The sequence below is a fragment of the Ictalurus furcatus genome, chromosome 1 (genome assembly GCF_023375685.1).
Source record: "Ictalurus furcatus strain D&B chromosome 1, Billie_1.0, whole genome shotgun sequence".
In the NCBI taxonomy this organism is placed as follows: domain Eukaryota; kingdom Metazoa; phylum Chordata; class Actinopteri; order Siluriformes; family Ictaluridae; genus Ictalurus; species Ictalurus furcatus.
Genome location: NC_071255.1, coordinates 15,571,285 through 15,585,787, shown reverse-complemented (window position 1 = coordinate 15,585,787; position 14,503 = coordinate 15,571,285). Strand labels below are relative to the sequence as shown.

Here is a 14,503-nt window from a genome sequence, read left to right as displayed (position 1 = left end):
TTGAAGGGACATACACCTTTTAGATTTTTGATATTTAACCCTACAATGCATGAACCAAAAAAACCTTCACGAATGCATAAAGGGGTCAAAATGACCCGTACTGGATTGAATGGTTTTCTTAAAAAAATAGATGTCCTATTAATGAAATAATTAAAAGAACTGACGATCCACGAATGTTTTAATATTTCAAACATTTTTATTTGTTTTCTTTTAATTTATTTATGTACATGTTTAGATTGTGGATGGGAGCCAGAGGAATTCAAAATTATTTACATAGGCAGCACTTCCAGTCAACCTTTTGAGCCCTTTTGAACTGCTACTCTGACATAGAAAGGCATGCCACATGAAACCACTTCTTGCAGCAGTGACATTCAATCTGAAAAAAGATAATATAATCTTATCAAATTGCTCAGTAATCAATTAGTTTCTCTTTCATTCACTCACTCTCTTACACACACAACACACACACTTGTAAACAAAATGGTGTTCCCATAAAAATGTTATAATCATTGCTACATTACCCACCCAAAATGTTTTTGCACCACCATCCAGGGGTTTTGAGGCAGCACATAATGTAGCAGTAATGTCCCCTCTTGAATACTGAAAACATGCAGTTATATGTTAGCTCTGTTGGCAAATGGTACATAATGTAAATAGCATTACCATATGTTTACTACTTAATACTACTACTTAGTATGATGTTACAAAATGTGTGGTTTTTCTGTGATAAAAATCTATACTTTATATACGTTATTGTACAAGTAATAAATTACCTGAGGCTTTCAGAAGTTCCTCTGCCATTGTCAGTTGCAGATGTTCCATGCGCTCCTTGGATGAGTTTATAGTCAAATGGCAAGGGATATTTGGAAAAGCACCAACAACTACTTTTGCCATCCACATAAGACAAGATAAGTTAATGTGTTTTTTTTTTTTTATTGTCCAGGGGAGATTGTTTCACCACAGCAGCCATACATACAAACAAACAAACAAAACACATGCATCTAAATCCATGAATCACATTCAATACACTATTTGCATAATCTACATTGAACAAACATCGAAGAGCCTGAGCCTCCACACAAAGTAGAATTTGCTCTGACCCTTCCTCTATGTAGCCTCAATTTACCCACTCCATTCTGGTTTTTGTCTAGGTACACTCCAGAGTTCTTATAAGACTGAACTAAATCAACATACTGCTCCACAAATTTATAAGAACTGTGTCAGAGTTTATTATAAGATAAACTCTTTGTTTTTCTTTATGTCGTACAATTTAATGAGGAAATCCAACCTACATGACAAACACTCCACAGCTGTGCCAGTCCTGTTGTGTGGAATGGTTAATTTGTCCTCCATTCCATTTTATGTCCACCCAGTCACATTTACTGAGACAGCTTCTTCTCATCTTGAAGTACTCTCTAGGCAGTGTAAATAAATAAAATCATGAACATACTTCATGTAAATAACCTATTTATTTGTTAATTCATTGTTGAGTCTAAGTGCAGAGAAAGGTGACAAATCAATTGCTTCTCTCCTATAGTGAAGGGTTCGTTTCCCAGCTTATAGGGTATTTTCCCGATCACACCCCCACCCTTCTATCCTATATTGTCTTGTCAATTTTCTACTATCCCCACCTCAATAACGCAAAAAAGGCCCCAAAACCAATAAAAACACACTCTTTACAGGCCATATAAATATAATTATATTATTAGAAAGGCAACATTATCCATTTTCCTTTAGTGCATAAAACACAAAATGTGTGGAAAAAAGTGTGTTAAGCAAATCAAAATGATTGACAGGATAACATTAAGCATTAAAACATTATTGCCTACTAATTTCCTATATACAGTGCATCCGGAAAGTATTCACAATGCTTCACTTTTCCCACATTTTGTTATGTTACAGCCTTATTCCAAAATGGATTAAATTCATTATTTTCCTCAAAATTCTACAAACAATACCCCATAATGACAACGTGAAAGAAGTTTGTTTGAAATCTTTGCAAATTTATTAAAAAATAAAAAACAAAAAAAGCACAGGTACATAAGTATTCACAGCCTTTGCTCAACACTTTGTTGAAACACCTTTGGCACCAATTACAGCCTCAAGTCTTTTTGAGTATGATGCTACAAGCTTGGCACACCTATTTTTGGGCAGTTTCTCCCATTCTTCTTTGCAGGACCTCTCAAGCTCCATCAGGTTGGATGGGGAGCGTCGGTGCACAGCCATTTTCAGATCTCTCCAGAGATGTTCAATCGGGTTCAAGTCTGGGCTCTGGCTGGGCCACTCAAGGACATTCACAGAGTTGTCCTGTAGCCACTCCTTTGTTATCTTGGCTGTGTGCTTAGGGTCGTTGTCCTGTTGGAAGATCAACCTTCACCCCAAACTGAGGTCCAGAGCGCTCTGGAGCAGGTTTTCAACAAGGATGTCTCTGTACATTGCTGCATTCATCTTTTCCTCAATCCTGACTAGTCTCCCAGTTCCTACCGCTGAAAAACATCCCCACAGCATGATGCTGCCACCACCATGCTTCACTGTAGGGATGGTGTTGGCCAGGTGATGAGTGGTGCCTGGTTTCCTCCAGAGATGACGCTTGCCATTCAGGCCAAAGAGTTCAATATTCTGTTATAGGCTGTCATGTGCCTTTTACTGAGGAGTGGCTTCCATCTGGCCACTCTACCATATAGGCCTGATTGATGGAGTTCTCCAGAGACGGTTGTTCTTCTGGAAGGTTCTCCTCTCTCTACAGAGACACGCTGGAGCTCTGTCAGAGTGACCATCGGGTTTTTGGTCATCTCCCCGACTAAGGCCCTTCTCCCCCGATCGCTCAGTTTGGCCGGGTGGCCAGCTCTAGGAAGAGTCCTGCTGGTTCCAGACTTCTTCCATTTATGTATGATGGAGGCCACTGTGCTCATTGGGACCTTCAATGGTGCAAAAATGTTTCTGTATCCTTCCCCAGATCTGTGCCTCGATACAATCCTGTCTTGGAGGTCTCCAGACAATTCCTTGGACTTTATGGCTTGGTTTGTGCTCTGATATGTATTGTTAACTGTGGGACCTTATATAGACAGGTGTGTGCCTTTCCAAATATGGTCCAATCAACTGAATTTACCACAGGTAGATTCCAATCAAGCTGTAGAAACATCTCAAGGATGATCAGTGGAAACAGGATGCACCCGAGCTCAATTTTGAGTATCATGGCAAAGGCTGTGAATACTTATGTACATGTGCTTTATTTTTATTTATTTATTTTTTAAATTTGCAAAGATTTCAAACAAACTTCTTTCACATTGTAATTATGGGGTATTGTTTGTAGAATTTTGAGGAAAAATAATGAATTTAATCCATTTTGGAATAAGGCTGTAACATAACAAAATGTGGAAAAAGTGAAGCGCTGTGAATACTTTCCGGATGCACTGTATGTAGTATTTGGTAATTATTGTCTTTACATATCTCACTCACTTTACACTTAACAATTATTGTGAATTGCTTGCTACTTATAGTAAAAGAAAATAAGTACAATTATTATAAGGATTTGACAGCATTTAAAAAAAACCTTATGAGAAGACTAGTATATTTACAAAATGTAAAAAAGACTCGAAGCCAGTCATTTTATTCTTATGAAAATAATCGTTAAGGATCCAGAGATCTGCAAGATATATGCCAAGTCTCTGGAACACCAACAGGAGGGATAGAAGATAATTTTTTCAAAATATATTTCAAAATTTTTACATTTTCAAGATGATACTGGAGAGTACTGACAGTTTGGTCCAAAATCAAATTTTTTGTTTAATTTACTAAAGATCCAGTGATGGAAAAGGACACAGCATATCATTCACCATTCAATACCCCAGGACAAGAAAACATCAAAAAGAAGTGGGCCTCTTCACACTAGGGGCTAAGTAGTCATGCTTTTTTTCTAATTTGTAACCCATTATTGTAAGTATAGTATATAACAAGCTAAAAATATTACTGAAATCTAGTGGCTGCATGCATGGATTTTGCTTCATCATCATGTCCTGCCGGGTCTACCACAAACACCTGGCTGGATGCTGCATGGAAATACTGTGCAAGATTAAATAAATAAATAAATAGATGAAACTAGAATGAATCTACAAAAAGTTTTGAAGAAAAACTTTGAGGTCGATTTGAAAAAGTCTGGCCTGAAAGTTAAAATTATGGATGGAATCATGGATGTAGACACAGTGAAGAGCATATGACCTTGTACGGGTTAGTTTATATTTGAATTTTGATGGTTGGTGTTTGAATAGTCTTTGCTCATCTGAACATTTATTCAATGTGATTTTTCGAGCCAACCAAATTATGAACATCCTCTATAGAATAGAGTAATATAACAGTGTCTCATTTATATTAAAAAAGGACTATAAAATGTATTCACCAAAAATATCCAATAATTCCCGTTGACATTCAGGAAACTTATCATTCCTTCGTAGTCATTAAAGTCCACCTGAAATTAAAAAATTTGAAAATAAAAAAACTTATGAAATTTCATTATGTAACTGTCTTAAACTATTATGGATAAATTCACACTTAAAATCTCTATCCTGTGTTTGTTTCTGTAAAGCTGCTTTGAGACAATGTCCATTGTTAAAAGCGCCATACAAATAAAATTGAATTCAATTCAATTATTAAAGATAATTAAAGTTAAAGATAATCTTTACCTTTGAGAGACTGTTTCTCTGTACTTCATCTCGTTCTCCATGAAGTATAACTCTCGCTGTATAGTGATCTAGTATAAAAATCCTGTGTCCCTGGTCTCTGTTACTCACCACAACCTGAAAATAGCATTGGATTGTCTAAAAACAAAAGATAAAAAATATTTTTTTTAATTAAATATCAAAAATCTAAAAAGGTGTGCGTGATACCTGACAGCTAGATGAACACTTTACAGTTGGTTGTGTGACTGTAAGTCATTCCCTTCAAATGCTATTGAGCTTTAAATTATGGTATACTTTGTGTATGAGCCCATTCTGTAGTGAAATACATGGCAATATTTACAGTATCTCACAAAAGTGAGTACACCCCTCACATTTTTGATTATATCTTTTCATGTGTCAACACTGAAGAAATGACACTTTGCTACAATGTAAAGTAGTGAGTGTACAGCTTGTGTAAAAGTGTAAATTTGCTGTCCCCTCAAAATAACTCGACACACACCCATTAATGTCTAAACCACTGGCAACAAAAGTGAGTACACCCCAAAGTGAAAATGTCCAAATTGGGCATGCATATATTATATATATATATATATATATATATATATATATATATATATATATATATATATATATATATATATATATATATATATATATATAAAATGTATTTTACACACATACACACACACGTCCATTCTCTGTACCGTTTATCCTACACAGGGTTGCAGGGAGCTTGGAGCCTATCCCAGGGGACTCTTTGGATGGGGTACCAAACCCTCGCAGGGCACAATCGCACACACATGACTGGGGAGGAAACCAGTCTACCTGGGGGAAACCTCTGAAGCACAGGGAGCAACCGTGCTAACTAAGCCACCATGCCCCCTACATAATTAGAATTATCTTAACTGATGTTTTTGGATTTAAACTAGCAAACACATTAAAATAAACACATTAGTGAAGTGCTCAGCGTAAAGAAAAGGACATTTAACTGTTGGCATGCTTGTTCATCTAGAGAAGGGTTAAACAATAAACAGTATATTTGTTCATTAACTTTGACAATGACCTTTGCAATACGGATATCATGGAAGACCACACCATGAAAATGAGCAGTCTTATAAACCATATCCAAATAGAACATTGGCCTTTTGTTCAATGCAAAAGTTGAAAAATAATTTAAATTTTTTTTAAAAATAAATAAAAAAAGAAGAAGAAAATAAATTGGTCAAATGAATGCAGGACAGCATTTACCTGTAACACATTACATATTCACCAAATTCCATTAATATAATTTAGGGCATTCCACAGTGGCAATGTGTGGCAAAGTGATCACAATATGCTGGTTTTGTACATATTCCTTAGTCTTCACCTAGACACAATTTGGAAAATAAGTAAATAAAATTTTTTATATATATATATATATATATATATATATATATATATATATATATATATATATATAAAAATACACACACACACACACACAAAATTGTAAAATGTTTAAGTGTTAGTCATTTCCTTGAATATGCACAATACAAAGAAAATTGTGGCCTCCAACAATAACAAACTTTATAATAAAAACTGCAAAAATACAGGTTCAACCTATTATATGTGTAATCCACATGTGCAGTAGTGAAGCAGCTTCATGTAACCCATTTGGTAATTTGGACAGGTATCAATATTATAAAAAACAAAACTTTGCTAAATTGGGGACAAAATAACACTTGTGTTGTCTTTTTGTCCACAGTGTCAACAGATATCATCTGCTGGACTTTTCTCACTGTCAGGTCAAATTCACAGGTCATCCCTTAGATTGCCAAAGACCAGTGGATTTGTAGCTTCTTTCTTCAGGTAGCTGATGAAGTCACTGACCTCACGTCCACCCTAAAGGAAGAAATATTGACACATAAAATACAACTTCAACTGATGTGAGACTCCTCCTGCTGATGATTATGATCTCATTATACGGACCCCTAAGTAGCACAGTCTAGAAATCTCCACAGCTGCATCAATGAATTGTAAATTAAGTAATGATGTTTATGAAGCAATATATTTAAATGTTTCTAAAAGAAAATGCTCATAAAATATAAAATCTTAAACAGGAACTCCTAGTTATACAAGTTATATACACATTCCTAAAAGACTGAAATCAGAATAAAATGCTTCTCCAGCTTAGTAGTGGAACAAACTGTGTGGATTATTAACTGTATGTTGACTGCTCTTTCAGATGTTTAATTCTTTATAAATGCTGTACCTCATAACGCCTTGGCTGGTCTTTTTGTCCAGCAGGAGCAAAGTAAATTGTTGGGAAGCTAATGCACAAAAGTGATATCCAAATTCAGTATAATGTAACAACACAAACGAGAAATTATGTAAAGTTTAAGAACTTGTTCTTAAAGTTCAAACACAAAGATTTCAGCTTTACCCTTGTACATCATAATCTGGAGGAATATCATTGGCAGTGGCATCCATCTTAGCAACAACAATGTGGGAATCACCAGACAACTGAAACATTTGATGATAAAGAATATTATACGGAGATCAGTGAGCACCTGACATACAGTGACATACAGTCTCGGAATTTCCCATACCTTCTCTCCAAGCTCAGTATATGTAGGCTCCAGATTTTTACAATGGCTGCACCATGGAGCAAAAAACTCTACGAGTACATCCTTCTCTGGATTGTTCACAATCTCGTCAAAAGTGTCAGCCACCACAACCTGTGTTAAGGAAATCCTAATGACTTGACTGGAAACCAAAACATTTTAAATTAAGTCACGAGCAACAGAACATTAATAATCAAATATGCAAGAGCTCAGTGTACACAACCTTGACAGGACCATCATTTGTTTCTGGTACAGGTTCAGATTTAATGTATTTCTTTAAGTGATCGGCAAAATAATCCTCCAGGAACCTTTCCAAAGATTTACCATCTCTCCTATGACAAAAGAGCAGTAAAAAAAATACTTAAAAAGTCACAAACATGAGAACAGTAAATGCAATGGCATCTCACTAGCTCAACAATGCCTCCTGGTGGCTGAAGAGCGCAAAATAGCATACTCGTTTTAACTATTAGCTCTTCACCTCAGTCCTGGGGAACAACTGAATCAGCTCCAAATGAGCTTGACAGTTTGCTGATTGAGGCATCCTTTGTTAAAGCAGTGGAATCACTAAAATGTGCAAAACATGGGGTCCCCAGAACTGAAACTGCAAAACATGAAGTGCTTTTCTATTAGAATTGTCAAGAGAAAAGGAATAACTATACTTATCTTTTGATCAGGTTCTGTAATGGTAATTATCATACTTTTAAGGCAACTTACGTGAACTCCTCCTGCATGATGTACTTGTGTCCTGCTCTGGTCCGGATAGTAATAAGGGGCATCTCTCCTCCATCAGACAACTGCAGTCCAAACTCCTCCGCCAGCTCCTCCTGAAACTCTTCCTGGTCAGCCACAGCAAAACTCAGCCCACGAGACAGGAACTGAGTCGCCACCTTCATCACCCTGAAAAGAAGAACGAAGTTAAATTTAGTACTAATAAACCAAAAAAAACAATAACAATAATTTAGGTTTTTATAAGTAAAAAATCTTAGAGCTTTAAACCCACACTGTAGCACAAACCGGCACACTTCACCTGTTTCTCCAGTAATTTGTACCCTTTGGATTCCGCACATAATCAACATCATAATAGGCTGTAAGCAGATCTCTGGATCTCAGACTGTCTCTGTTCTCAGAGGTCAGGTGAGGACAAAGGCCAAAACTGAAGGAGAGAAAAGACAACAATCTGAAACTCTGAAAAAGTTGAGAGTGGGAAATTGATGTGGATGAGTCCATCACATACAGATACAGGTGACATTCTTAACATTTTATTTAAATAAAGTAGAGTGTTGTTTTGATTACTCAAAGGTTCTCTCAATGTTTGATACTCTGTGCAACTGAAAAAAAGCAAAGCAAAATGCAATAAATGTGGACTGGCACAAGAACAGGAAGAGGAACAGACATGTTGTCCATGAGAAATGTGCGTAGCGTAGAGGTTGAGACAGAATCAGAAAACTTCAGCACACTATCCTCAAACACGTTGCTCATGTGTGGAGGCCGAAAAAGAAGGACGCACCTTGAGAGATTTAAGAAAACATACCAAAAAGCATTATCATCACCACAAAGATCAGTATACATTTTTTCAGTCTATGTTTATGTTCCATTTTAAATCCATATACAACATACTCTCTGTCCACGCCATATTTTAGTCCTATTCCCAGGTCTGTAGTGTGGGCAAATCGATAGCTGTCCCTCAAAGCACTGGAGGCCTTCAGAAACGCAGCAAGCTCCAGATGATCACTTCCTGAGAAAAAGCCTGGAATACAAAGCACACTCCTTTCAACCTCACTGAAATCTATAAGTGGCAGAGTCTAAATTCTCCTTAGAGGTTTAAATGGCTGTTGTATCGGGTAGCAGGGGAATTATTGAAGTGTGCTGGTTCCTACTGGTCAATTATTGATGCTAATACTATTTATCTACTATTACTATATACTATAACTAGAATATGAATTTAATTTAGAGCACCGCAGTATTCCCAGGAATTACTTCTGTACATAGTGGTAGGCAAGATGCCATAGGAGCTCCATTTTACATTTAGTCATAAAAATTAAACGTAGATCACTGAGCCAGTCAATTCAACATACTGATTGCAGTGTCACATTGCCAGCCATCTGACATATGAATGCATAGACTAAACCATTGCTGTCAGAACTTTAATTGTTTTATTTATTTCTCCAATAACACAATCTGGATAACAACATGATAAGAACTCACCTACAACACTGGCATCAAAACCATTTATGAAAGCATCCAACTCAGCTTCACTGTGTAGAGCTATAGAGCTTGGGCCAGCCTGCTTCTTCATATAGCTCACAATGCCATCTATGAATATCACCATTATCATCAAAAGCATGAACACATAACCAAAGAGTAAAAAAAGCACTTGATATGGATTTATATTCACATTAAAAATACACACCCGCTGTCCGAGGGCCATCGTATGAAGAGGCCAACTCGCCATTTCGAAAGATTTTTAGAGTGGGATACCCATTCACCCCAAACTTCTCACATGTCTCAGAGTTTGCAGTGCAGTCGACCTAATCAGGAAAAAAAGGATCTAACTGTGCACATTGTGACAGGCCCACTGTATAGACTATAAACTTTTGAGACTGTTTGAGAAGGTAAAGACACATGACTGGTGGGAGCGGCTTTAAATGAAATATTTCTACACTCAATAAACCCCAGCTAAAACAAATGTGAACTTAAACTTCCAAGCAGAACATGATCTGAGTAAGTACAAAAGTTCCACGATCAAGTCTGGACATGTGCTTTAAAAAGATTATTGCTGTTAGAGACTTGCACCTGTGCTTACCTTTGCTAGAGGTACTGTGCCCTTTAGCCTGGTAGCAGCAGCTTCATATTCAGGAGCTAACCTCTTACAGTGACCACACCTGTGAGTGCAGCAGTGAGAATGAAACACTTTTAGCGTTCAAGTTTCAAGAGAAAACAATTAGAGAGGGTTCATGGAGTCAAGCATTAATAGTGTGAACCTACATCTCATGAACATACATTTCTCATCCTCGAGGCCGGATTAACCATATATGGTATTGGGCAAGTGCCCTGGGGTCCCAAATGATTAAGGTAATCTTTAAAATATTTGCCATATCTTCTATATTACATATAAAATTTACTGGAAGAGATGCAATTTACTGGAACATACACAAAAATAACAGTTAATACAAAAAATTATATATATCAAGAGAGAGAGACAGACATATATACATATAGGCCCCCCGGCCCAGTCAGAGTCGAGTCCACATTGATGCATTGCGGTTGGAGCCAGTCTATCATATCAGGCAAATTCAAAATAAATAGGCATCAGCTAAGCGGTTTAGCGAAACACAAACTGGAAAGAAAAAAAAAGTATAAACTGTCAGGGCACATAGCCAGCATTCACAATGAACCCGCTATCATACGTTTTTTTCCTATTTAGAAAAAAAAAAAAGCTTTGAGAATTTAATTAATGATTTTGCATGCACAAAGTCAAGAAAGAAGGTTTACTGCTAAAGATAACGATTATTTACTATTATTTCTGGGCAAATATGTGACGCTGTTTTCAATTTGATGTGTGTGGAATGGTTTTCTCTTTTAACAGGTTGCTCAGTTACTAATGTTTGTAAAGTCATACACTGCTGCTGTGTAAGTTTCACTGCTGTGCGTCTCTGTGGTGCTGAATTCAGACGTTGATATGAATGCTTGCAATAGTCTTTCATGGGCTTGCCTTATTTGGTATATTTGTGCTATGATTTTTTAAGATATGCTCTAATGGTTTTGCATGTAGTCCTCAAACAGGCCATTTATGATGGAAACAATGATATTTAATGACATGTTGCATTGGCATGTGAGTCACATTTGAGCATCAATGTTGGAATAGCATTTGTAGGCCCATGTCTATCTGTTATCTGTCAGTTTTTTTGTTTGTTTGTTTGTTTGGGTCTTACATTTTTTCAGTAGTACCTTAGGTATAAATTCATGTAAATCATGTAAATTGAGGTCTGTGATTTAAAGAAAATGTGTTAAAGTGGTGGAAATCACAACCCACACTTATTAAAAGTTATATTTAACACTGAACTTTTATAGTTATCTGCTTTCTTGCCTGGTCACTGAAATTAAATGGGTTTAATCCAAACCGCTGTCCAAAACCAAAACCAAACAGGGCTATGGGCTATAAAATAATGTCACTTTGAACCAATTCAGCTCAGTCTGTGAAAGGAAGGAGAAAAATAAAAAGGTCTACACATCCAATAAACAACCTAAATATTATTGTACATATACACACATGAATAATGAGCAAAATATTTGAATAGTTAAGAAAATAAATCTGTACTGAGGGGGTCAGTTAAAGGGGGCCCTGGGTACAAAAACTCAGAACCCCTGCTCCAACTTCGCTGTCCTGGTGATGCTCAAGAAGCTAACCATGTGCATCAGGATCCAGTTTCCAATTTCAGAAAACCAAAGGAGGAATTTATATGTTAAAAGCTCTTACAAATTAGGCAGCTTACTAATATTTATATTTTAGCTGAAGAAAATGATGTTATTTCCATTTAATGGTCAATAAAGCCGTATAGAGTATAGGTGCATACTTAATAATAATAATAATAATAATAATATACTCATGAAAGTCGTTACAAACTCCCATGGATGTAAAATGAGCGCTCTTCCACAGCGACCCCTTCACCGATAAGAACAAACACGAAACACAGGGTTACCATACTACGGCTACTGATCAACACAAAGGCATGCTTGCACTGCGAAAACAGTCACGTTTTAAGGACATTTCCAAGCTGTGTAGCCATAAGGTGAACTTTAAGAAACCTAGCGTACCACGGCGCGAAGAACTCCACGAGCAAGGTCTCGTGCTCGGCTACACGCCGCTCAAAACCGGCGTCCTCGAGCTCGAGCACGTCGCCGCTTCCCTCCGCGAACACCCCCACTGTGTGTAGGACACCGAGGCAAAGAAGAGCGATATATGACAAACGCATGTTAACAATAAATAATGTCGACAGGACAATTTCTTAAATGGAACCAACGCTACAAACTTCCTATTGGACTATATGACCAATCCAGCGCGAGCGAGTTCAGCGTTACTGAGTTTACAGAGCAGGCCGCTGATTGGCTGAGAGGCACGAGAGCGTGAAGACCGTGTTTGGGAAGAAGCACCAACCGTCTTTATCACATAGCTGCTTACTATATACAGCGCTACACGAACACAGGTGCAATCAGAATTACTCAGCCTCCCATTTGAAGAAGGCGGTTGGAAGAATATTACTGAACTGGAGGCCATTGCTCATGAGGAATGGGATAAGATTCCTCAGGAACGCTGCAAGAAGCTATACACCGCGCTTGCAGCAGGTCATAAAGAAAAAGGGGGCTCTACTAAGTACTAAAGATGCTTGAAATGAAGGGGTTGCATCATTTTGAAACTGAAGAAGACATTTTCAGTTGAATTTGGGGAAACCTCTTGAAGCATTCGTTGTGTTGAACTATTTCAATTGCTTTTGTTTGATTTGTTCATTGCAAACAGCTGAACGTCTGTAAATTTGGACCATAAACCTGATTTGCAATGGGGGTTGAATCATTTTGATTGCAACTGTATACTTTGTATACTACTTCAGTGGTTTTCAAAGTGGGGGCCGCCAGGGGGCGCCCCGGGGGCCTCAACAATTTGGTCAGAGCCACCAAGCCCATTCGTCCCACTAGTATGTTTTCTCTTTTTCACTCTGACAACCACACACACACAAACAATTCCTAATGTAATGTAATGTAAAGATGTAAGATGTAATTATTAATAAAAAGAAGTTATAATACAGAATAATAATACAGAAGTCTGTATTTTTAATGTGTTTTAAATACATCTTGCAAAAGTGGGGCTTCGGTCAAATCTTAATGCCATTTGGGGGGCCTTGCCCTGGAAAAGTTTGGGAACCCCTGTACTACTTAATACTATTCATAATGTTATGCAGTACAATAAGTAGTATGAGACACGTACCATTCAATACTAGTTAGTTATGTGACTAACTGTTGATGATATTTACTTGTGGAAGAAATTACCTCAGAAGCTTACTGTAATAACTACTGCTTGTGCATAGGGATTCCTCACAAACACCTGACTACAACTGAGATAAAGGAAGTCTTATACGTATAAATCATAAAATGATTATAAAAATGAATATAAAAATGTTATACTGCAAAGCAATTTCGTAGCAAAATTTAGGGAAGAGGCAAATGTAAATTTCTGTTTGCATGATACAACTACAAACTGTGCCTCATTTTTGATGTCAGTGTAGTTATAAAGTAAATATGGCAAATATCTTCATACTTTATTCTGATTTATTACTTTGACTTCTTTGGATTTTACTACTATTTACTACTTTGGATTCTTAAACGTCACAAAACAGTGCTAAATAATATATGATCGATTTGATAATTGATTTAGCATGTTTTTAATATAAGCTAATAATTAGACTGTCTTTTGCACTTTTCTTCACGTGTCTTAAGAATACATGAACAGTACTAATTCTTAAAAAAACAAACAAACAAAAAAACACCTTTTATTGGTGTTAATTTATTTCTATTTTTTATATTACCCCCTGGCATATTGACATATTAGGAACTATATGCTCATTACTTGAGATTTTCTATATTTCATGTAATAAACCATTTAAAAACAACATGCCCCTCAGAGCTATGGTAGATGGCTTCAACTTTTTTTTGTGCAGAATCAAAAAAGTGTCACATTTTTATGGTTAAATCCAAACATGAGGAAAGGAGATGGCAGAAAAGATCTTGTTGTATTGTGAGGTACAGTACACCATGAAGATACACCATGAAGAAAGCTCACACTGCATGCTTGAAAATTCAAAAAAAAAATAAACATCATCTATTTGTGTTTGACATACTGGATATAGTCGCGTTCACAAACTACATACTATAGACTGCGCTTGGGCTTGATTAAGTATGTATAGTATGCAATTTCTAATGCAGCCAACTACACTCACAAAGTACTTTATTGGGAATACATGTACATCTACTAATTCAGGCAATTGTCTTATCAGCCAGTTGTGTGGCAGCAATGCAATGCATAAAATCATGCAGATATGGGCCAGCAGCATCAAGTACTCTTCACATCAACCATGAGAATGGGGGGGGGGGAGCGATAAGTAACTTTGACTGTAGCATGATTGTTGATACCAGACGGGCTGGTTTGAGTATTTCTATAACTGCTGATCTCCT

At 36.8% G+C, this 14,503-nt stretch overlaps 1 protein-coding gene and 2 long non-coding RNA genes across 5 annotated transcripts; all 3 read right to left on the bottom strand.

Moving 5' to 3' along the window:
* Nucleotides 1-34: 34 nt before the first annotated feature.
* Nucleotides 35-3,168, bottom strand: LOC128609859 (uncharacterized). 2 transcript variants are annotated; one of them, XR_008386291.1, is made up of 4 exons: nucleotides 1,293-3,168; nucleotides 774-884; nucleotides 526-600; nucleotides 35-376 (listed from the first exon to the last, which is right to left on the bottom strand). It is a non-coding gene; the product is annotated as an uncharacterized LOC128609859 (long non-coding RNA). The 2 variants fall into 2 exon arrangements; XR_008386290.1 differs by having other exon boundaries at nucleotides 35-600.
* A 107-nt stretch (nucleotides 3,169-3,275) lies between these two features.
* Nucleotides 3,276-6,035, bottom strand: LOC128609868 (uncharacterized). Its single transcript, XR_008386293.1, has 3 exons — nucleotides 5,381-6,035; nucleotides 4,680-4,814; nucleotides 3,276-4,465 (listed from the first exon to the last, which is right to left on the bottom strand). It is a non-coding gene; the product is annotated as an uncharacterized LOC128609868 (long non-coding RNA).
* Nucleotides 6,036-6,146: 111 nt separating this feature from the next.
* pdia7 (protein disulfide isomerase family A, member 7) lies at nucleotides 6,147-12,543 on the bottom strand. Of its 2 annotated transcripts, XM_053628703.1 has the most exons (13): nucleotides 12,095-12,543; nucleotides 10,083-10,161; nucleotides 9,690-9,807; nucleotides 9,485-9,592; nucleotides 8,897-9,026; nucleotides 8,673-8,786; nucleotides 8,307-8,432; nucleotides 7,994-8,176; nucleotides 7,503-7,611; nucleotides 7,265-7,393; nucleotides 7,099-7,178; nucleotides 6,928-6,985; nucleotides 6,147-6,557 (listed from the first exon to the last, which is right to left on the bottom strand). In XM_053628703.1, the coding sequence occupies exons 1-13, from the start codon at nucleotides 12,250-12,252 to the stop codon at nucleotides 6,468-6,470; spliced, it is 1,482 nt and encodes a 493-aa protein (XP_053484678.1). In that variant the 5' UTR covers nucleotides 12,253-12,543; the 3' UTR covers nucleotides 6,147-6,467. The 2 variants fall into 2 exon arrangements, with proteins under 2 accessions (XP_053484678.1, XP_053484668.1); XM_053628693.1 differs by having other exon boundaries at nucleotides 7,099-7,393.
* Between the last annotated feature and the right edge of the window lie 1,960 nt (nucleotides 12,544-14,503).

Excerpts from the sequence above, each read along its gene's own strand:
- pdia7 (XM_053628693.1), bottom strand. The coding sequence starts at position 12,252 with ATGCGTTTGTCATATATCGCTCTTCTTTGCCTCGGTGTCCTACACACA. Across the intron at positions 10,162-12,094 it reads GTGGAGTTCTTCGCGCCGTG|GTGTGGTCACTGTAAGAGGT; the intron begins GTACGCTAGGTT and ends CTGCACTCACAG. Across the intron at positions 8,787-8,896 it reads AAATATGGCGTGGACAGAGA|GTGCGTCCTTCTTTTTCGGC; the intron begins GTATGTTGTATA and ends AAATCTCTCAAG.